Source organism: Rhea americana, unplaced genomic scaffold, assembly GCF_003343005.1.
Source record: "Rhea americana isolate MKP2758 unplaced genomic scaffold, rheAme1 scaffold_29, whole genome shotgun sequence".
Taxonomy (NCBI): Eukaryota; Metazoa; Chordata; class Aves; order Rheiformes; family Rheidae; genus Rhea; species Rhea americana.
The window spans coordinates 3,781,174-3,804,933 of NW_028186412.1; the positions used below are offsets into that span (position 1 = coordinate 3,781,174).

The 23,760-nt window shown below is 38.2% G+C and overlaps 1 protein-coding gene across 1 annotated transcript in view; it reads right to left on the minus strand.

Moving 5' to 3' along the window:
- The window catches only part of PDGFD (platelet derived growth factor D), a 63,272-nt gene extending 39,954 nt beyond the window's left edge, over positions 1–23,318 (minus strand). The window contains exons 1-3 of the mRNA XM_085309096.1: positions 23,231–23,318; positions 19,597–19,801; positions 14,956–15,136 (exon numbers count right to left, since the gene is read on the minus strand). Coding sequence (XP_085165222.1) covers positions 14,956–15,136; positions 19,597–19,801; positions 23,231–23,318 — 474 coding nt within the window. The remainder of the gene's footprint in view (positions 1–14,955; positions 15,137–19,596; positions 19,802–23,230) is intronic.
- Between the last annotated feature and the right edge of the window lie 442 nt (positions 23,319–23,760).

Sequence of the window (23,760 nt, forward strand, 5' to 3'; positions counted from 1 at the left end):
AAATGTGAAGCTAATCCACAATGCGTTGTGGTGGCATGACACACAAGGTGACTGGACTGCATACCCAATTCCGTCATGCTAGGGTGAAAGGAGAAGGTTCTCCATGTAACAAGAGGGATACCACACCATCACACATCACAACACCTCACAGTGCTCCCAGAAGAAGCAGGCAGAGGGTGGGGCATATGTCCTCACTGGTGGTGGGGAAACACCTGATGTCTCTACCAGGTTCTCATGGCTGTAGAAGAGGATCATTCTCTAAGAATCTTATCTAGAAACCAAAGACAGGTAGTCCCCAGACAACAGGCACATCCAGTTATTTTTAATCTGTCTAGTTGTGATATCAGTATCAATGAAATTGCAAGAGGTAGCTTTATACCCTGTTTATACCAGTGCCAAAGTGGCACCAAACTCATGCTGAACAGCCTCACAGCACTAGTCTGAGCAGCTAGGCTGTCTCACATGTACTTTCCATGTCTGTCAGCAATGCACACTTGTGGAAAGAAAATATTTAAAAAGTGCTCTTGTACTCTCAGGAAGAAAGACTTTGGTCTGTTGTTCAAAAATTTGGTGAATCTTTCTTGAACACCAGACATCATTTGTTCATCAAATCTGCAGTCTGATGATGTTTTACTGCTGGTTTTAATACAGCCTTCCTGGCCACTCTGTCCGTCTTTTTTCAGGAAGACAAACTCTACTGAACTGCAGCATCAGAAAATCAGCATCTGTGCAACCTCCAGATTTTAGCTGCTAGTATCGTAAGCACTTTCTGTGCTTTAAATTTATTTCTTAATGCACCTAGAAAATGTACGTGAACCAGCACTGTGCTAGCAATGCCAGTGCATGAAGTTGCTGCTAAGATTGGAAARTAGAGTCTTTACTTTCACTGTTTGTGACGAAGATAGATAAATTACATACAAAAGGAGCAGTGTCCTATTTTCTGCTCTCTTCAATTATGTGTCCCAATTGCTTTTCTTTTCTTTCATCAAGACTTAATAACATCAACTTTTCTTTATAAACTCTTGTGTATGCATAAAAGGGATGTAAGGCCTGAATGAGAACATGATTGATATGTCCAGGCTCTCTTGATTGTTAATCATGAGCATAAGCACGAAGGGCCTTGTTTTCATCATGCATGTCTAGAGGACAGGAGGCTCAGAACTAATATGGGTATTTATTACCCTGAACATTTGGAGGGCTCCTGAATTGAGAATCTCATTTCCATTCAGGTGCAAAAGTTTCACCTCATCTGTAAAAACAGCCGTTGTTTTCTCTTTGGTGTAGATATCAATACTTATACAGTATMCACATAGAGATAGCCAAGCTTTCAGTAGCGTATTTCCATCACTAGTATTTTTCAGTATGTAACAATGCATGAAGCAATCACCTGTCTTGAGTTTTTAAAGTATTTTTTTAATTTCAAGTTTACCACCATATCTTGGTATAAGATAAATTTCTTTGGTTGAAAAACCATTGTTTTACTCTGTCTTACACTAGTTGAAAACTTAGCCTCATTCCTTCCAGCTATTTTCCTAAGTTTAAAGATATGTTTCTTCTTTTGATCTTCCCCCAAAGACAGGATGCTCTTTTAAAAATACCCATAGATCTGCAAACGTGAACTCCCCATGACTCTCAGATGGTAATAACTATCACTCATGGTGTTGTCAGTGAGTGAAGAGAAAGAAAAGACCATTCTCTGTGGAAGAACTCACTAACACATCTACATTAGTGAATAAAATGAATGAGAGATCAATCAGACATGGCATACTTCATGTCCTAGGACACAACTATCATCTTGCAAAACAGAGCGGTCCCAACAAACTACATACTGGAAATAGCCCCAGGCCCATGCTTACCCTCACTAGTCAAAATTATGGCAAGGATGTGCTAAAAACCTAACAGTGCAAACATCTGCTGCCTGTGCTTTGGCATTTAGTCATTATATGACTCACAGCTGGGCTTCAAAAGTCCCTAGAATCAAGAACATCCAATTGAGACCTTCAGTTTTAGAAAAATTCCCACTGCAGAAGCATTTTTTAYCACATATAATCTGAGAAATACACCAGAACACAAATATTGATTAAAAATAAACATTTTTGTAGTTAATAAGGTAAGTATTAAAAAAAAGACATCTGCAGCTGAAGAGCGCAAAGAAACCTTGAAAATAAGTTTTGCCTGCCACAAAATGTCAGTTTGTATATTTCAAATATTTCCTCAAACAAAAATTATGAAAATGAAATAATCTTGTTTTCCAGGATCACACAAACATTCGATGGCATTTAGTTCTACTGAAAATGAACTGACAGCAAGATACAAAGGGTCTACAGATCTAAAAAATATTTTTAGTTTCCAGTGTTGCTATTGCAAATTCTGGTCCTGTGTAGTTACAGGATCAGCGTCTCTAATTAAGCATTGACTAGGACTGCATTTTTTTTTCCTTGGTATTACAGAAGATAGAAAATGTAATAGATCTGTTTTTTTGGCATGGCATATGAGCTTATGCTCAAAATCAGTTCAGCCTGGAGAGAATATGTGACTTCAAAAATAGACAAGCGATTGTAGGCAGGGAACTATGACAAAAACCAAGGCACTAGGTTTGAGGAGAGATTTGGTCCAGTAGAACAGAGTTCAGCACCAGGTAGGGGCTAATTTTATGTAAGAACAATGTCATATAGCCAAAAAAAATCTAATAAGATTTATCCTATCAAGTCTAAAGTGACAGAAGCCCAGCCACTAACAGAAGATGAGTGTGATATGCCTGCGTAAGGGGAAAAGAGAAACATTCCCTAACATACCTTTCATCTGTGTTATTATGGTAACATGCATGGACTGTATAAAGTCTATAAAGTGCTCAAAGCAAAATAGAAGCTGTAAATTTAAGAAAGAATTATGCATAGAAAATATTAACCAGATTTATACAGCACTGCAACTGTATTTGAAAATATGTTGTACAGCATGAAGGTCATTTAAGTCAGACGCAAAGCACTAAGTAGAGAACAGTAAGACTACAGGCTTGCAAGTACAGGCTTCTCCAGCGTGGGGGAARGGCTTCTTGGATTACATAAACCTGGAAGAGCAGTGAGTCAGATTAAAAATAAAAAATGTTAGGGAAGTGCAGGCATCCTGAGAGCTCCAGTTACAATGCAAACCAATGAGGTGCAAGCTAGAAGCCTATTCCCACCTGCCAGACTAGCTGAGAGGAGTAAAGAGAAATTCAGAGGCTCAGCACAATCCAGAACTGAGGTTGGTTTTTTCACCTTCCTGCTTTGTAATGCTGTTTCCGCCTTGTATTCACAAAATTCCTTAAACCAGAGGGAATCTAAGTCTGACAAGTACAGAAAAAAACGTATCCAAATAAAGCAGTATGGTAGACAAATTCCTTTGTTTAGTAATCTTAGTTTGGCAATAAAGCCCACATACCAGTACAGAATCCCAGATGGAAAGCACTAACAGTACAGGGCATTTCTATAGGTCCCTTTATGAGTTAATCCTGTGGCATGTTACGAAGGGTTGTTGTGCTTCTCAGAGACGAGAAAACTTAAGGCCGTGACAAGTCGCCACAGCAGGCCTCACTGCTGTCTTCACTGAGGATTGGTGGAAACACCATAAATATTATCAGATTCCGATAAGGAGAAAATTGCACTGGAAAAATGCAACCCAGTATGTTCCAAATTTATATGCTGAAGGAGGAACCTAGGAGACTTTGGTGCTTAAAAGTAGACTGAGCTGACAGAGGAAAACAAATTAAAAGTCTGCTGTTACAGCAGTCAAACTTGCTATTCTCATACAGACCTGCCCAAGCATGGTACCATAAACAGGCAGGCAATTCTCTCCCCACAAACAGTCCCAGTGACACTTGAATCACCAGATACAGTTCCCTTCACTACTACACAGTACTATATATTATATACAATAAAATATAGTAATATATATTTTAGAATATATACTACAAAATATATATTTATTATATATTGTAAAAAGCTGTGAAACTGATAGTTTTGTAAAGAACATCAAAAACTAGGTGGAGATTGGATAGCCAGAATTTTTTTGAATAATTAAAAGCTAAATATGGACATTACTGCTTGACTAAGCAATAGACAAAGAAGTGTGAAAGCACACTACAAATATCTGAAGGAGATAAACATCCACAACAAAAAGATTTCCTTATCATAAATTAGGAAGAAATATAATTGCATGCAATGGTATAGCATTAAAAAAGGGAAAATTAAGACTAACTACTACAGAAAAAAGCCTTTCTGACAGTGATTTACTAGGTTATGGTTTAATTTCCCAGGAGATATGTTCCTATGCTTGTCATATTTAAAAATGATGATAGATGAACAACCAGTAAATTAAAATAAAGAAAATTCCTGTAGTCGGAGAAAAATAGACAAAATGACCTTACATATTTTTTAAATTCTCAGATTCTATGTTTGGCTATATTACACACTGTTGATCAAAAAAGCCTACAACCCTGCCTAAATTTAGACTTGGAAATCTTAAAACAACCAGGATGATTTTTTCCAGGGCTGTAAGTGTTTTCCAGTGGTTACAGCTGTTGCAACAAACGAGGCAAAGATTCAGTCTGTAAGCAATTAAACACATTATACACAACGTATTGTTTTTTATGGCTTGCCAAGAATGACAAAAACACATCGCAGCGTTCTACATTTTAAATAGACCCTGCAATGCAAACCTGGGCTAGGACAGTCCAAGACTATAACAGTCTTCATGGGATCATGTCAACACATGAGGTCAAATAAATAATATTGGTGTAATACAAAACTGGAAATTGAGCCTTGAAACCCACCTTCCTACAAGACTGAAGACATAAAATCTTTGTTTTGATGTAAAAGTCAACTGAAGACAATACTTGCTGTGAAGGGTTTTCACAAGCTCTTCAGTGTGGTTTTAAGGGTAGGTTGGAGGTCTATCATGTTTTAATTCACAGTCACTTTCTCTGGATCTCAGTCAAAAGAAAACCTGAAAGCATGACCGACTTCCTACTCCTCTCCAGTACAGTCGGTACACACTGAAGTTAATACAGAACTTTTTTTTTTTTTTTGGCATATTTGTTAACTTGGTAAACAGCAATGAACTAGATATAAATTTCACCTTCTGCTTTTGTGGAAAATCTACAGGAAGGACTGCTCAACTGGAAATGCAGTCTGAGAAGAATAAACCATTTTCTCTTCCATTACAGCACTCGTGGAAGGAGCAACCAACCTTATCAAACCAAAGCACCCACCAGGAGTTACTTGATGCTTTTTTGTAGCTTTCTAACACAAGTTTAGCACCTAATTAACCTGTTTACAGAATCAAACATATCATCTCCAGCCACCCTCYCAGTTCGCCAGCCATTTTCAGTAAAATATCCAGGAGTGCTATCAAAGAGAAATAAGAAATCAATTCTTAGTATATTTTTTATCATTCCATATGCTAATATTCTTCATCTGTTAAAGTAAAATTAAAAGATAGAACAAGAATTTACAGGCTCAGCCTTATTTCCCAAGATAACAATCATCTGAAAAAATGCCACTTTTCAACCAAACAGGTAATGTGATGAACAGTTTAACAAGTCCTGTTAAATAAAGTTTGACAGTGTAAAATCACCTCATGTTTATACATACTGAGGTACAGCTTGTCCTGTCCTTGTGGTATCCTCATAATGTTCAACCCTAAGCAGACAAACTAGCTACAAGGTCTTTCCTAGATCCTTGAAGATTCTTGATATCTCATAATAGAAAAGTAAACAAGAGCTGTATCCAGAATTCAACATGGCTGTCCCTACGAAGTGTTGAAATATCATTTTCCAGCTATCAATGTTTTCTGCATGGTTGCACAGRTGTGGGAAGCTAGGGCAGGAAACATGATAGCCTTTACCCTCTCCCAAGTCTTCTTATTATGACACAGCAAACGTAGCCTTTCATTTCATGCATTACAATTTTCAATGAYAGATCTTACCTTACTTTCTGCTACCTATACATGCTTCAGCTTAATTAAGAATATTGCTTTATGAATTTTCTGAAAAAGCTGTCCAACATACAGGGTAAGTAACTTCACTGATTTTAATACTGGCAAGTTGTGAAAAAGAGCCTGAAACCAAAAAAGCTTTTGAAAACTAATCAATTTGCCCAGAATAGGTTTAGTACAAAAATGTTTAGAATATCTTTCATCCTTTTTTTTTTTTTTTTTTTTTTACGCCCACCTCACTCATAAGACTTCTGTATCATTAGGAATCATTGATTTATTTCTCCCACTATCAATGGTTATTTAGGATCTTTCCAACAAGTTTGGGGATTGGTTTCACTTCTTACTCATTGAAGATGAAATTTTACCATTGTAATTCATAAAGTCTGTCTTACTAGAACATCTATTTATGGAGTGTACTCCTCTGTTTTTTTATTTAACAGAGCCTGCTTGACTCTAACTGACATTTGAAGAACAGGGAAAAGAWTAGCTTTCATATAGAAAAAAAAAATGAAGTAGCCAGCTACGTGAGGAGTATGAATTGATTACAAACTGGGAAGCAGCATGAACGTTCAAGCTTAAGAGGAAAATAAMACACCATGAATCTTCACACATTCTCTCACATAGCCAAGTACAGTGGCAAGATTATGGCCAGGTGCTATGAGACTGAGGTTCATTTCATCATTTCATTCATTTAATAAATAAATAAATTAACATTTTGTCAGTGTTATGCACTTGCCAACAACTGCAGCATTCCTGCAGCCCTTATCCTCTGTCCTTATATTCCACATAGTTGTTTATGAGGCTTTTGAGAACTAACACAAAACTAAAGTAGGAATTTTTTTAACATATAACATATTTAACCCTCTTGTACAGTACATAATGGTCTTTTTTTCTGTTTTCATCTTTATAGCTCTAACTTACCTGGGAAAAGTAGAAATTTGCACTTTAGATCACTGACTTCCTCAAGAATTCTTAAAACAGGTAAACACTGCCAGCAGGAAATGCAGCTCTTCAAATTCTAAAGCTGTCCTAAATGAATAATACTTTTAAAGTTTTGTTAGAGTCTATTATCTGGGACAGGATATTGCTTTTGAAAATAACGTGTATGCTTGTGCAATCCTTTGAAGATGGAAAGTGGTACATTTTCATGTTCTTGAGCCTCCATTGCCAAAAGTTGAGGCAAATTCTCCAACAGTGCATAACGCTATTTGATTTGAGATGTAGCTTTTTCAACAGGAATTAGACAGCAACAAGATTTGTTGTGCTAAGACAGATCGATGACAATGTCCTGCAAGGGAGCCATACTTTAACTGAGCTGTCAACAAATCAGAGAGAGGAGAACAAATGACCAATTCTCTACTATGCTGTTCAAACAAAATAATTGCCATGCACACATACTTGCAGCTGGGAAAACAGAGACAGTAAGGTCTGTTTTCTTTTCTGATTAAAACAATTGTTTTATCAGTTGAGTCTGACAGATTCCAGGAACTACTGTGTACTTATGGGCCTCTCTTCTACCTTTGGTATCTTCCTTGCCAGAAGGTCTGTATTTCCCTGGCCTGAACCATTTTCCTCATGTTTTCCACTGCCTTCTTCATCTCTGATGCATCCCAAAACTCAGCTCTACCACTTCTCGGGTTCACAATCAGGGCTCTTGCCAACAGACACTGATGTTGTGAAAACTGCCTTTTGCTCTGCTTCCTTTCTGATTCACATCTGTCTCCTTCCTCTCTTAGACCTTACTCCCTTTCCTTACTATTCTCATGACCACTGTCTGCTTAAATCTCTGATTTACCCGTTTTCTTTCTTTCCTAATCACACTGCCATAGCTCCTCTGGTTTACACAAATCCTTCCCTATTTTCTGGTTAATGATGTTTCCTTATTTGCCATTCTCCCTTTCTCAAGCCAACTGAAATTGCTTTCACTTTGCTATACTAAAAAAGTGACACTTAAACATCTTCCTGGTGAAGTTGGGAAGTCTTCTTCTTCCTCATCGTTGATGATGTATTCTGTTAATCATGCACTCTCCAAATGTTTTTTTTTTCTTCCTATCAGCTTTCAAGAATCTTAACTTGTTTGATTCTTCTTCTGCCTCTCTGACCACTGAAGGGTACTGCTGCCTTCTCTTTCACTTTACATGCTTGCTGTATCTGCAATTACTTTTATTTCTATACTTGGACTATATTCCCCACATCATTAACTCTCCTGACTTGTCTTTACCAGCATTACTGTTTCATTACCACTCCCAGATGTTTCATTTTTGACTCAACATAGCAAATATAGACCTAACTTGATCTTCTCCTTGTAGGATCTTCTCCTTCTAAGATCTGTAGCATCCTTCAACTCCAAGCTTGTACAGGATTCCTCTTCATTCTGCAACCTTCTTTTCTTCACCATTCCTGTATCAGTGTCATTTCTGACTTTCAAATGGCTTTAGAAACTACAACATTAAATACAAACTCYAAAGAGTCTCACACTACAAATACTGGGACTACCTTATTAGTAACTTGTGTTTGGCACCAAAGGAGTAAACATGGAGAGGGCATCAGATATTCAGAAGAGACTTGTCTGCTTTCCTTGAAACCAGTCTTCCCACATACTATCTACTACTGCCTTACTTACCAGCCTAATCCTATCTTTCAGGGTTAGATCAGTATTCTGACAGGTGAATGATTACATTAGACCACAAYCTAGGGAAGACCTGGGAGCAGATGCTACCTGGGACAACTGATTGTTAAGAGTCGGGCCAGGTCAGGCCATACCCATCACTGCTGCCTCCCAGGCTCCCACCACATTCAGCATGCTGGTGGATCACTAGCCTGAAAACCTGCAAGGCTTTTCACCTGAGGATGCTGGTTAAATGCAAATGTTGGAATGAATCCTTTAATTAGGAATGTTAATTACTCCTGAAGGAAATGATCCCAAAGACTGTTGCATCTTGCCAGTGAAATTGCTCATCCAGACATGTCTTCTCATGTGGACTAAGTCAGCATTCTTATTGCCTAGCTATCTCACTCTCAGTTTTGCATCTTTTGCACCTTTCATGATCTTTTGTGCTGCTCTGAGTATCGGGAGAATGGAAACGTTCTTGCCCATCATACAACTTACCTTGTTTACCACACAACCTTCCTTTCTTCATCAGACTCTGGTGAAGTACTTTTCTCTGAGAGATGAATTAAGCATTAAGGATTGCCGGGTTCTCAGCAATCTTCATTAAATGGAAAGTTGTCCATATGACAACTACTCTAAGATGCTCCATATCTCAAGATGCACTGAAGGACAGTATCTTTTTTAACATGCACTCCATATTATTTTTTAACATTATAACACCTTTCAAAAGTAAAGAGAATAGATAATTTTGTAAATCTGCTTATGTAAAATTGGAGAAGGAATATTAAAGATTTTGGGAAAGTTTTACCTAAGTAGAAAGGAGTTAATTATTTTTCTCCTGAGAAAAGCCTCTAGTTGATAATTTTATGGGGATATGCCCTGAGCAAAAACACAGAGAATAGTTTTATGCCAGAACTTAAGAGAAGTTTCATTTTATAAATTATTGAGTTTTGCATATGGGTAGTATTATAAAAATATCTTTGTTGTTTAGCATATACAGATAATCAAAACTTAAATCAGAGAAAGAATATCAGAAGAACAACTAATAAAGTTTCCAGATGTACATTTCTTGTCTCTTTATTTTAAGTACTATTTCATTTCAACTACTTTATTAACTAAGGCATGCCTTCCTCCCATTTCTCCCCTTTGGTTCCCCCAGCAATTTATTGGGAATACTTCTGTGGATTATCTAAAAACACAGAAGGTATTCATGCACCATTATCCTGTCTGTCGTTACATGAGATATATTATATGAGTTTTCAGGCAGCATATTTTGTCTTGGAGACAGAAATGAAATGTCTATTCCGTGAAAGAAATGACAAGTTAAAACAAAAGCATCGTGGCAAAGACCCATGCAACTACTGAACCAGATTCAGTTCCAAGGCCGGTGATATACATGTACAAGATCAGACTAGAATTAATAGTCCTTTATGGTATTCACAAGTCTATATTCATTCTGGTAGCTCAATCATTTTGCTATCATGCTAACTCTTACAAAGACGTGTCCATAGGTAGTATTTATTGACTTAWATAAAAAGTGCATTCTGATGTTGCATTGCTTGTGCAAATAGATCAGCAAAGAAAAGAGTCAGTCACTGAAAATAAAACCTCGACTATGAGCACGAGTATCAGGATCATTCCTACTCTGAATGCTTTAATTATCTCACTGTGCTTTGAATTTTTAGTGCTTCTTTGTGAGCTTCACAGGCACGTATCAAACAGTTTAAGTCTAGTGTTTGAACTAAGTTTCTCTGCTCAATCTTTTTTTTTTTTTTGTGTGCATGTGTGGAATGCAACTACATTTTATTGGATTGTTTGTGGTGCATTTCCCCATTTTGTGACCAATGTTCTTTATGATAAGTAGTAACCCAAAGCTTGGATGTTTAGCAAAAACTAATTACCATAAAATTCCATATGATGAATCAAAACACAAAGTTTTCATTTCTTTAAGACTCCTGTATATGAAGAATATCATTTCAAGCAAACAASAATTACTTTAGGAATTGAACATTCTGACACACAAGTTTATTCTGAGACAACTTCACTTATTGTGGAGTTCYCCTGCTTAGCACCATATACATCATTTTTGGTTTACTATACCAAGATAAACAAAGATTATTGTTGAAGCCATGTGATGCTTCCTCATCAAGATGTATAGTAAAAAGAAAATAAAGCTTAAAACATATACCTGAATGTGCATGTACATATAAAAAGATGTAAAAGTAAATACATATACATGTTTTTACCTTATGTCTTTGTACATGTATGTCTGTGCATATATACATATTTTCTAGTGCCTTACTCTTTGTGATTATGTATTTCCAAGCTTCTTGAAACACTTGTTTCCAATAATGATCTGTTCCCAAATATGCATTTCACTTAGGKTTAAGAAAACAATTAGTAAGGCAGTAACAACTTACTATTAAAAATATATAGCAAATATGTCCCTTTTACAATAAATTTTATCAAATAGGACTCAATATTTTCTACTTGTCTCATTAAAATGGAATTAGATGCAAGGCTGGGAATTTTAATTGAAAACATTCACCTTTATTGTTGGAACATGTACCTGAGTTACTTCCTTGATTATTATAGTATGTATCTCTGATAACATACTTGTAAAATGTGGGGTTCAATCTTGTTAACACTCAATTCTAGAAAGAATTCTAAAGAATTTCACTTCAAGGAAAAAAAGAGGATTGTACAAATTGACTTCAGGCAAGATAAGATTACATCCATGTGTAAGAGTGTACCTTAATTGACCTTAAAACCTCAAAATAGTTGATGCTGTATTCCCAATACTTACTGAATATTTACTTGCTACAAGCCTTAGTACAAACAATGATCTCTCAGTTGAAGTAACTGCATTGAAAGCAACAGTGAAATGAAATGATGTATTAGTGAAGATTTGGACCATTTGGAGCCATCTGCTTCAAGGCCTGCAACTCTGTGGCCTCCCTCCTGGCAGTGCCTGCCTTCCCTCTCACAACTGTGTAAGAAACATAAGATAACTTATGTTCTTTTGTAACAAATATTTTTGAAATGTTCATTGTGGTACACTATGCAAAAACTGTATAAAGTGTGAGGAAAAAAAAGATTAGGATACGTCAGTGCCTTGAATACTTAAAATTAATGTTTCTAAGGTAATGCAATGAAGAAAGGTAAAAAATATTTGTTTGAGCAATAAGCACTTTAAGTGATAATGACAGGGAGGCATTTCAAACAAATCTTCAGCTAAGTGAGGCTCATGCATAATAGCTGCCCTGGGCTTCCTCCAGACAAGTTTCACTCTGGGTCTGTGAAGCTTGAAGGAAAAAACAGTTTTAAAAGATGTTTGAGGGAGACATTTCTCCATTTACTTGGGTAAAGCTGGCAAACCGCACAGCTACAGCTCTGGATTTTGAATGTGAAATGTCCATAGACTAGATTGCAAGCTGCTGGCTGTGCATACTTACCTATCTGTGTACCATGACGGAGAGTGATAGAGTATGACTGTCTTTTTTCACTGACATTAGGATACTACTGACTCCTATTGAGCTTTTAGAGACACACTCAGTAATAAGCAGTAATAAGCAGTAAGTGCCAGCTCCACACTGGTGCTTCCAGCCCCAGGAAGTCATTCTGGTTTACAGAGAGAGAGGGTATCACAAACGTGCAACAAGAAGAGATATGTTGGCCTTCTTCCCTCAGAAACCTCCCCATTGCTCCCTTCCAGCCTTCCTTGTCCCTCAACCCACAGAAGGCAGGGTCAGAAGCCAGAGATGTTAAGAGATGGGGAGAGGTGGAGTAAGGAAAAAGGCAGAGGAAACTAGGCTTAGCGAACAAAAGTTGCTAAATACTGCATTTAGATGTTCAGATTTTTCATCACAGATCTGCTCCCTTGCCTTTCRTCTCTTATCTTGTATTTGGGCAGTTAATTACTCCCATACATCTGTAAGGATTTGAGCTCTCTCTAGTTAAAAATCATCAACATATTTTTGCAGTCTAATTTTCCAGWGTCATTCTCAATTCTAACTCCTCCTTTGTGAGTGACTAAACATCTTCATCTACACTGGCACTTTATATGCCTTCTTTTACAGGGGCAAATGTGAGTTTCATGGACGCAGACGTAATTTATGTTCTCTTTAGAAAATGAGTCTCTTTTTGTCTATTTAAGTGATATTGAAATGTAAAGTTAATGAAAATAGATAAGTACTCGAAGATAATGTAGTGTGTTTCCGCTAAGTTCTGTGGTGCCTCATGTGCACCTCACGCAGAGTGCTGAAACAAGAAAAAATTGATCTGCATCAAATTAAGTGAACTTAACTGACTTCAATGAAGATTCATAAATGGGAGGGCCAACAACCAACGCTGTGATGCTGTTTGGCTGAATGCATAATGTAGAGAACTTCACTCAGTCATTCTAGCACCAAGCTCAAAAAATGCAGTTGATCAATAAATCAAAGTGAACTGCCTGCTTCAATTTTCTTTGGAAAATTATCGATCAGAGCCTGGTATACAAAGCACTGCCACACAGGGCCAAACTCCAAATACAAGAGAAAATCGCCAGGGAATTAAATAAAGATTTGCATAGCCATTATAGAACATTTTCCAAGCAAGCCTCCAAAGTAGCCTTGTCATGGAGAAGGTTACAAAGGGAAGAAAAAAACAATTTAAAGATCTTTCATTTCATCTGATACAAAATACCATACGTTTTTGCATGCTTCATTAATGCTTCCTGGTTTGCTGCCTATAAATGCACAATGAGTTCAACCTTCAGGGGTCAGCAGTGCTCAGCATATCTGCTATGTGAACTGAGTTCTAAGAGACTGAGAGGACTATCAAATAAGGGCTGACTGTCTTGAATATTAATCCTGCAGATTTTAGGTTGGACTATTTGGAATCTGAAAAACAGCTAAGTACATTCCCCACCTTCATTGTGATATACAAACGCCACTAATCATCTGTACAGTTCTCTTCTCAGCAAAAGAAGAAAAAAGGGGTATTTCATTTAGAAGCTGCACCTGAAGAATATTCTTATGAATACATTTGCTAGACTGTAAAATTCTCCATTAGCTCRTAGTTTTAAAATCAGATAGATACAGTAGTTTTTTTTTGAGCTTTCTAGGGAAGAGAGTGCCCTGTTTTGAATGATAACATTCATTTTTGGAAAGTCTAATACTATCAGACTAGTTATATGTCGCCTTGAATAAAGCTTGTTAAATGCAGCAGAGGTTTTGTGGCAGCACTGAAATACAAGCAATGTAAAGAGAGGTTTTTTTCACTGCTTCATTTTTATGCCCAGTGGTCTTTTGTAGACTGTTCCACCTAATTTTAGTCTTAGTAGATTACCTTCAAATTAGAGTAAATTAGTGCTCAGGATTTACTCACAGTGCAATGCCTTACTCCATTAGAAGTCAAATGCAAGGGWGTATAATCTTTACAGCTTTAGACTTGTCCTGACAATGTGCTTTTATGGACTCTATTTAGCATACTCAGGCACACATGCGTGCAAAGCCAAGAGGTTGAAGTGAAATGACTCAAACAGCAGATTTTTCCTGTTACATTAACATTATTGCTATTCCAGGCTTTCTTATTCTTGTTAAATAACAGTAGACTGAATAAAAATGGAATGAGAATTGTGATATATATGAAAACTTAATGATGACAGTATAATAAATTACTGCTTACCATTTCCTGAGTGTTTGCAAAATCTGCCTCTTTTGAGCTACACTGCACCAAAAGCATTATAGTATTATTCAGGACAATACAAGGAATACCTTTTTGTATCAGAATCTACTTACAGTAATGAGTATTCCTGCTTCCTAAAATCAAAATAAAAACCCAGGAGGTTTTTCATCTCATTGAAACTGTACATGATACACTGCTAACGCAACTGCATATACAAAGAAACATATTTATACAATGTTAAAAATACAGTCTGAGCCTTAGCACAGGGTCTTGCATGTAGAATTTTATTGCATGTAGAATAAACTACTTTGTATCTAACTTAGAATCACAGCCATAACCCCTGAAGGTATTGTTATTTTCCTCAAATGAAAATAAAAAAGGAGTTTATGAAGCAGCCATTTCTTTGCTATTTCTGTGGCATCTGTCAAGGCACTGGAAGTGCAGCCTCAGTGCAGAAAGTGTTAGTGCTTCTGAAACATGTTATTAGTGTAAATCTTGGCCTAGACTTGACTTTATCTTATATTTAATGACAGGATGTCAAAATTACTTTGATCTGTATTAATGTAGTTACTGGAATGAATATGCTTTCAGTCAATTAGTGTTTTGCTCTAATACAGCTAGCTACACCATCCAGACTTCAAGTACTGATGTTCTTTTACACTACAATCTGTCTTTCATCCATACATAGCTAAATGACTTACCACAAGGGAATAACAAATCTTGAATCCGGGTTTAGCCACAAAATAGTCATCAGATTTGAAGGTAATCTTTATCTGATTTGTTTTTGATGTTATTCTTGGAGGTACTTCCTTGTGTCCACACCATCGTCCTCGTATAACTGTGCTGGTCTCCGATATATCTTCTACTTCCACAAAGTCATACCTGGGAAATAGTTTGATGGATTAATTTTTGCTAACTTTGGTTACATACAGTTGTTGCAAATAGACAGGAACACAGCTTGAGATATAAAGTCAACTGTCCATTGTTCTCCACTACAAATGGCAAATATGCTTCCTTAGCACAAAACATGATAAACTACAAGTTACTGTCTGAGTTCTCAAACAGCTCCTTTTTTTACTCTTGGAACATGATAGACAGTATTTTCTGCCAAGTTGAAATAGCAATGTGAGGCACTTAAAAGTAGTAAACATACTCATTGTGTTTCTTGTGGCCAATAAATAATTTAGAGATTTGAAAAAATATTATTTAAGGCATGTTGCCCAAGTTCAGCAGCCACAAACATTTGTGGACTTTCTGGTGGTCCACAATTACCCTGTAGCAGCCGCCTCTGGCTTCCTCTTCTTGTGCTTGCCACGTGGAGCTGAARCTGGGCTCCTGCTGCTACAAAGGGAGAGGTATGTGGGAAAAGGAACAGCAGATGCTCCTGAAAGGTGCTTTTTAGGACCCACAGAAGCAGTCACTGCCCTCTGCCTCTCACACCCCCTTGCTGACAAGAAGCCATGCTGTGATGGCCAGGAGCTGAGCACACACCAGAGGAGGCGCTGGACTGCTGAGGCTCCACGTGCTCCTCACTGTCTCCCCACAGGAGAACCAGTGGGTTGGAGGGGAAATGTCCTGCATCCTGGGGCCAGCCCATAAACTGTCCATTGAACCACACCCACTTGCAGAAAGGAGAGGGTTATGCTCTGCATACTCAGAAATGTATGGAGAAAGGGCTTCCTGCAACAAGATATTTTAAGAAGTTAGTAACCAGAATATATTTGGTAGGTGGCATGATGCTCCAGTTTGATCATTTGGAAAGACTTGTTTCAGGCTTTCAAACAGAAAATCACTGGCCTGTGCTCTGTAAGTGGAAGTAGGGATGCCTACATTCTGTTTGTTTGGGTACTACCACCAAAGGAAAGACAAGCGGTCTGTCATGCCATGGCGGCAGAGGTAGCAGCATTTCTTTCCCTGTTCGAGGTCACACTTTTGCTTGCCATCAGGTATATATATCACAGCAGCGGAGCCCCTGAGCTTAAACACCAGCTCCATTATGAGTGGTTGACTTGAGCCACCAGATGTGAGAAGACCTGAAGGGCCATACAATGCCAATGTTCGTTACCACTATGTATTTATATTCACTGGCTTGTTGTCATTTATTTAATTTCCCTTGGTGCTGCTGAGAATAAAAAAGAAATCAGAGAATAAAGTCCTGATCTTACTAAGTCTTACTAAAGTCCTGATCTTACTAACTTACTAAGTTGAGGGAAATAGTCCCTCAGCTTCAGTGGAGCCAGAATTAGGCCCTACATATTGCAGCTGGTGAGAGAGAGCTGATGACAAGATGGAGTCTAGCAGGTAGAGTGCAGAGATGGGAGAAGAAGAATGGAAAGAATTGCCATCTCCACAATACAGTTAAAACTTAAAACTTTGGAAGTCTTTACTCAGGAAAGGTTGTTATGATCAAAGCATGTGTTCCCTCAAAAGGGTGTTTAATATTGTTAACTGATTCTTACTAGAAATGCATTATCAAAGAGTTCCTCTATCCTCTTGGGTATGTGGATCAAATGCTTGCCTCTCTGCCCAGTTTGTGGGAGCTGTAAATAACAGACTTGGCTTTCTTTTTCTGCTGAGAGGCCGTGTGAAAAAAGTGTAAGTATGATACAGTTTGAAAATATCAGGATTACTGCTTTTACATTCACAAACCCCAAATTACACAGAACAGAAAATAACAGATTTACCATAACCAAATCACTGAATCTGTCTGAACTCTGCTGAAACAAACATTTTTCATGCCATAAAAATGTTTCATTCCACACAAAGGTAAACTTGCTTTGAGCTATCCCTGTTGTTTTCCAGCCAGCCCCTAAGACTCCTGTGCCCAGATAGGGCTTCCCAGCTGCCTGTGCTGTCCTCCCTTGGACTATCCTCATGGCAGAGCAGCAACACTCTCCCTGGTTTGGTGGGGACAACCTTGAGTGTGTGCAGCTCTGAGGCATTGCTTGAAGGTGATCTTTGCTCAAGGACACTTATGCTGCCTTAAGCCAGTGCTCATAACTCCTGCCCCCATGGCTGTGTATGTCTAGCTTCTTGCCCTGCAATGGAGATGCTGAACATATCTTGTCTTTAGGCTGTCCAGTTAACATTTACTATAAGATGARAAGTTGCAGAATTGATTGAATATGACCTTGTATGCCTTAGTGAAAACTACCTGCCCGGCCTAAACTTCCTGAGGCCAGGAGCCAGATTACCTGCAAACCAAAACTGGTACAAATTCACTGACTTTAAAAGAAGCATTTCTGCTTTCAACAGCAGTGGCTTTGCTGCAAAGATCATGGAAGTACATGCAATCATCTCAGTTGTTTCTGTGCATCCTAASAGCCTCAAAGGCTGGGTAATTTAAATGCTTTTCAGAATCATCTCYTATCAAGTGCCTTTGGAAGTGCTAATAGCACATCTAGAAATTTTATAACATCTTGAATATTTCCCACCCTTCTGAAACAGCTCTGGTAAAATTTACTTTTTCATTCCTCATCCTGACTGAATTTCAACCAGTTCAGTCCTAATAGTATGCAAATTGCAATAATTAGCATTAATGCAAAATTGAAAGAAAACACTAAGATGTTTTTGGAAGAAAAGATAAGGTCAAAAGCAAATACGAAAGGAAGCAAAGGCACAGAGTRATCATCAGAGTATTAAGTTAAAGAAAGGATCTACTTTTGCAAACCATATCAATGTATCACACTTTAAAAAAAAAAATCTCCATGAGAAATTCCTCACTCTGGAAATAACACTATACAAATAAAAGTCTTCCAGTAACTCCAGGGAAAGTTCTATTTCAGAAAAGAATGTGATATTTTTCCAGCTTTTATAGACACTATAGATTATGGAAAGTCTTTGCTTCTCTCTGCATCATAAATTAGTTGTGCTGGAAAAAGCAGGCAGACTGCTTTCCAAAATGGTCAAAATCCAGAATGTCGATCCTGACTTGACTTCCCTTCACCATGTCACCACCTTTAATGGCTCTTAAAAAAGCATACTTCATCTCTTTCCACAGTAAATTAGCCCTATGTTTCAAGGCTGAAATGATTTAAGGTCAGCCATAGTTTATCCTCTATGTAAATATTAACAGGCCACTTCTGTATGCATTAGACTCTCAATCTGGGAAAGTGTTTGTGGTGCTAGAAGGTAACTGTCATTACTTACACTGCTGTTGATCTCAGACCAGCAGCACCAGAGCAGAGCAGAAGCTGCCAAGGCAATAAACATGCAGGGTAGGACAGCCAGTTTCAGTCTGCATTCTTTTATTATTAAATGGAAATGAAACCTGCAGAAATGGTTCTCTCTCTTTATTGGTAATGAAGAAAATTAAAAAAAAAAAAAAAACAAAGAACAAAAAAACCTTCCCTTTAAGGTAGAGTTGCCAGACCCTATAAATGCAAATTAATTGACAAAGACGATAAGATAAGCTGAGGCTGGGTGTGCAGAAATCCTAACAACCCAGTTCTCTGCATAGATAAGGCAGTAAGTAAGAGCATGATCAGGCAGAGTGCTGGGAGCTGAGACTTGAGCTTTTCTTGTAAGCAGCGTCGCAGCAATCCGGCTCTCAGAGCACACATGTTGAATTGTGGGCCTGCTCTCCCCCGCAGATCAGATAGTTGGGTAAGAGAAATGTAAACAAAAAAACGTGGATTTATACTCTTAGTGAATGTTGGCAAGGCTCGGCTCTGGGCTGCTAATGCAAAGCAGCTATCCACCTGGGTTAAGCAGCCAGCTCAACTGAGCTTATAGCTGCTTTTGCTTAAAAAGGGGAAGCCAAAACAGCCAGATGATACTAGTGTGTACTCTATTTGGATATTAGCATGCAGAATATACCAGTGTTTGTGGATCTATATTTAAAGGTTATGAAAGAAACCATGCCAGTGAAGAATAGCATTATAAACAAACAACTAATCAGAAGACCTGAATACATACATATGCACAGGTGCATATCTCCCAAAGCCTTACACCTCCTGAAAAAAGATGTTTTTCTGCCTGGCTGAAACCTGACAGAGGTGTCAAAGGACAGCATCTTATTTAAGTAGTACCTGAGTTGTTAGGCAGCTGCTTTTGAGGGAAGATGTGTACAAGCGCTTTGTACCAAAAATATTACAGGAGGACTGAAACCCACCAAAACTGCTCCAAGCCTAGGACAGCTAGGTTTATTTAAAGAAGGGCAGGCGAATTCAGGGCGCACGTCCAGCCCAGCCCACCCCGCAGAGCAGGGCCCTCCCAGACCCGGCCGTAGTTACTGGCCGTTTGCTTGCAGTTGCAGGCRGGCGGCCATTTTGTTATGCAAACACGGGTCCCTGAGGGAGAGCCCTTTGCAAGGGYGCCACGCAAGATGGCGGTCCACTCACCGGCAGATATCATTTTCGGGCTCCTCCAGGCCGAACTGGTTATCGAAAGCCAGCTGGATCCTCGTGCTCTCTGGAGAGTGCAGCCGCCAGGTCAGCAGCAGGTTCCTGGGGTAGCTGCTYGGGAAGCGCGGACTGTGGAGGCAGCCGTTTCCCGCCACGCCGATGGTCTCTTCTTTCCGGTACAAGTCTGTGAGGTGATTGCTCTCTGTTAGTAGTCACAACTTGTAGAAATTAGTATGTTGTTCCAGTTACAGGAAGGCAAAAAACACAACAGTTTATAACATAGCATGAATTATTTGCATTTAAAGTCTTTAAAAACTAGGGTCTAAGAGCAGTTATTGTTAAATAAGAAGTACAGTGTTTTTTTCCCATAAGTAAAGCCCCCTTTAAAGAATAAAAACAACAGTACTCTTTGTGTATAGTCTTTATTTTATGATAAATMTATAATTACTTTTACATCTCTCTTAATTACATAACTTCCCTCTCATCATTTTGTTTTTAAGACAGAATTTAAACCTTAATGGCATCTGGAAGCATGAGCCCAATGATGTGAGACAGAGTAAAGTAAAAAGGTAAACAACCCTGCTTCCCAAATTTGGTGCTCTGGGAAGACAGGCCCATGAAAGAAAGCAGCAATACGAAGGCTACAAGAATGTACGTGCAGGTCTAAATGTGTTTACTGTGCTTAAGTATTTCCTCCCACAGGTATGCTGTCAGTTCACACTTTGATTTCTTTTCTTCARTATGAATCTTTTACTGTCAACGGATCATTAGTACCAATAATTAATCTATTCTTACACCAACATAACTGATACCAGAATCTGGCCCACCAGCCATTTTATTGCATAATAACTTCAAGAGAAATATCGAAGTCYATCCTTAATTAGAATTCCACAGCTTCAGCCTGAGCAAATACTCAATTGTTCCCAAAGTTTACTCGTACTGAGGTAAAGCCTCAACTGCTGAAATCTCGAGCTCCAAGGATAACAGCAATGGTGGCAATTCTCCCAGTGAAGACCTAGCTCTCTGAAAGTCAAAATGTTTCCTCAGTTGCACCATGCCCTTGGATTGTGCAGCTGTTACTGAAAGTGAAATCTGGCACCCAGCTCCAAATAGCTGCAAACAAAACTAGTTTTTAGCACATTGACAACTCTAGTGTGGTTAAATTTTGAAAATCAAAATGATTTAAGGCAACATACAGCTCCTGGTGGGATTCAGTTCCCAGTTAAGACATGCAAATGTAAGGCTTCACATGTGAGATATTTACCTAGATGGCTACCAAATTCCCCTTGTAAAATGTGGAGACTTAGGGCTCAGTTCAGCTGCTCACAGGGAGATAAATGTCTAATACCATTTAAGAAATTCAACCGTTTCCTCCCTGGCCTCCAACTGCTCCTCCAGAAGAGAACAGGGAGGTCACCCTACAGCCCCTGCAGAAGTCTCACTGTGCTGTCTCACAGTCTACACCGTGCTGTCTCAAGYGGTCACCTGCATGTGGGCATAGTGAGGTCCTCCTCAACACAGCCAGCGCAGCCTACGCTGTGAGGAAGGTCTGGACTCAGCTACCCAACTGTATTAATTGAATCTCTACTGACAAATGGGAACTTAAATGCTAGCTCTCATGTAAACACTAATACTCTGATGTTTTGATCTTAAACTGAACATCAGCCTGAGTGCTGCAGTGAAMGTCAGGTCAGCCTTCAGTTCCACTGCAACCAACAGAAATTTAAAACTGGTGCCTTCTCCTGAATTGGCTACTAAGAAAGAGAAACATAAAGAGGAGAAAATGAAAAATTTCAGTGCCATTTTCCTAAGCAATTATAAATGAAAACCTCTCTCCCCAAAACATCCCACAAAACTTCTGAACCATGGCCCAGTAATATAACAGAAGTACAAAACAATGAGAAAATGAAGTAAGTGTGAAGTAAGTGACACAAYCATGTGTAACACACACTAACTGAAGTCCTGTCTTTTAAAATAAAATCTAATGTTTCAGGTTCACTGAAGCTTTCTAACTCTCTGAATAAAAGCAATTTATTTATTTAGTAAATGTTATTGGAAAACAGGAACAAAGAGAAATGGGACAAACTTCACGGAAAGTATATTTATTCTTCAGGTTACTCTTCAGTGGTTCCAGGCTGTACATACTTCTCTGCACCAGGCTGCAAGCATAGCATGGTAGTGTGTCAACAGTTCATTGTACTCTTCTGACAAGCTAATAATTCTAATTTCCAAACACCCTGAAACTGAGAAGATGAAAATGTGGATTCCCCTGTAAAAACTATCTCCAAAGATCCATTTGTGACATCTTTTCAAAATCCTTTCTTTCAAGATGAACTGTTCTCAACCACATTTCTTGACACATCCTTTCTAATATGGCCTTGACTCTGCAGATCACAGAGCACAGAACTAGCTTGTTTTGTTTTGTTTTTTTTTCACCAAGCAATTTTACATTGGAAAAGTGACAATTCAGTGAAAATAGAGACCAACAACCAGTTTGGTTGCAGTTTTCACCAGGAGAATCTACACTCAATTTTATTTTATTTTATTTTATTTTATTTTATTTTATTTTATTTTATTTTATTTTATTTTATTTTATTTATTTTTTTCCCTAGAAAATAGTAAGAAGGCCTCTCTGTTTCTCTTTCCCCTAATCTGGAATGAAACAAAATGTCCAACCAATCCTACTGAGTTGCTGCTGAAATGCTGAGGACCTTTGAATGCTGGAAGTACCTAGCAGACCTAAAGGGACACAGTATTTCACAAGACTGATTCCAAAATGTCTGGGAAAACGGGTAAAAATATATAAAACAGTTTTGATGGAGACAAATTCACAACTTCTGAATGAAGCAACCATGCCTTAATTCAGAGCAGAAGTTACTGCACTAAAATACGATAGAATTCAGCCTATATGTAGGACGAACCTTATACATACTTTGCTCTTCCTTCCTGGACAGCAAACTCTTACAGTTCTCCCATTATCAGAACACATTTCACTCTGTGGTTCAATACGATTCATACTTCTGATTGAAAGGTTCCCTTTTTCTAGCYAGTCTTAGCAGAGGTTTTAATCTGGAGTTCTAAAATGCTGAGACTAGAATGCTAGAAATAGTATCTTTTAAATGTCCTCTTTTATATACCTCAAAACAAAAATTCTGTGTGCTTTAGTCAGCACAGARGTAGAGTAAGTATGTTACTAGCATGCTTGTATCACCAGAAGATAGGCTTGACTGCAGTTTTTCTTTATCTTCAAATCTAAGTCACTCAGATTGGGATGTTCTGCCAGCAAGTCAACCACAGTTGACTAGATCAACACTGAAATMTAATGCCTGACAAAGCTTTGCAGTATCCAGGTTGAACAGGTAAATGCAGAAATAAAACTGCATATGTTAAAAAGCTTAATCTCTATCATGGCAAATCTCATAATTTTGCAGTAACTCATTATAGAGGGAAGGCTTGAAAGAAGCAGGGGGACAGAATTCTCAATATAGTAAAATAGGAGATATAAAAATATTACAGTATGAAAATTTCCCTTTTCCGTACAAGAAGAAATTCCAGTTGATGAGAATGGTCATAAATSTTGTTTCTATAACTCTTCACATGGGATAAATGCAAAGTCATTCAGAGCCCTCACCTGACACTGGAACAGACTTTTCAAGAGCTTTGAAATAGTGTAGTTCCCTGTTACTTCTCTCTCTACACACACTGCATTCAATCTTCATTCAGTCGTACATTACAATCAGAAGTGGTGTGTTACTGCATGGATGCTGCCAGGTCTGGAACCAAAAGCACTGGAGTTTTCTAATGGGATTTTCAGTACAGTTTTGCAGAGCTARCTGAGTTAGATGGACACAGGTGCACAGTCAGCACAAACTCAGCATCTGGAGGTTGGCCCCTTATGAATCACCAAGCATCTGAGAAACAGCTTGAGGTGATCTGAGCAACTTCTGTACTTCTTGTTGCAACTGAGATGTAAAACTAAAATGACAAGACCTTTCCAAGGAGACAAGCATTGTCCTCATTAGATACTCTGAGAGAACTCATGGAAACAAAATACTTGCCTTGGAGAAAGACAGGAAAACCCTTGAGAAAAGATATAAACAAAAGAAGAGGCTGAAACACTCTTTCAAAGCACTGAACTGTCCCATTTTGTAGTGCAATAGG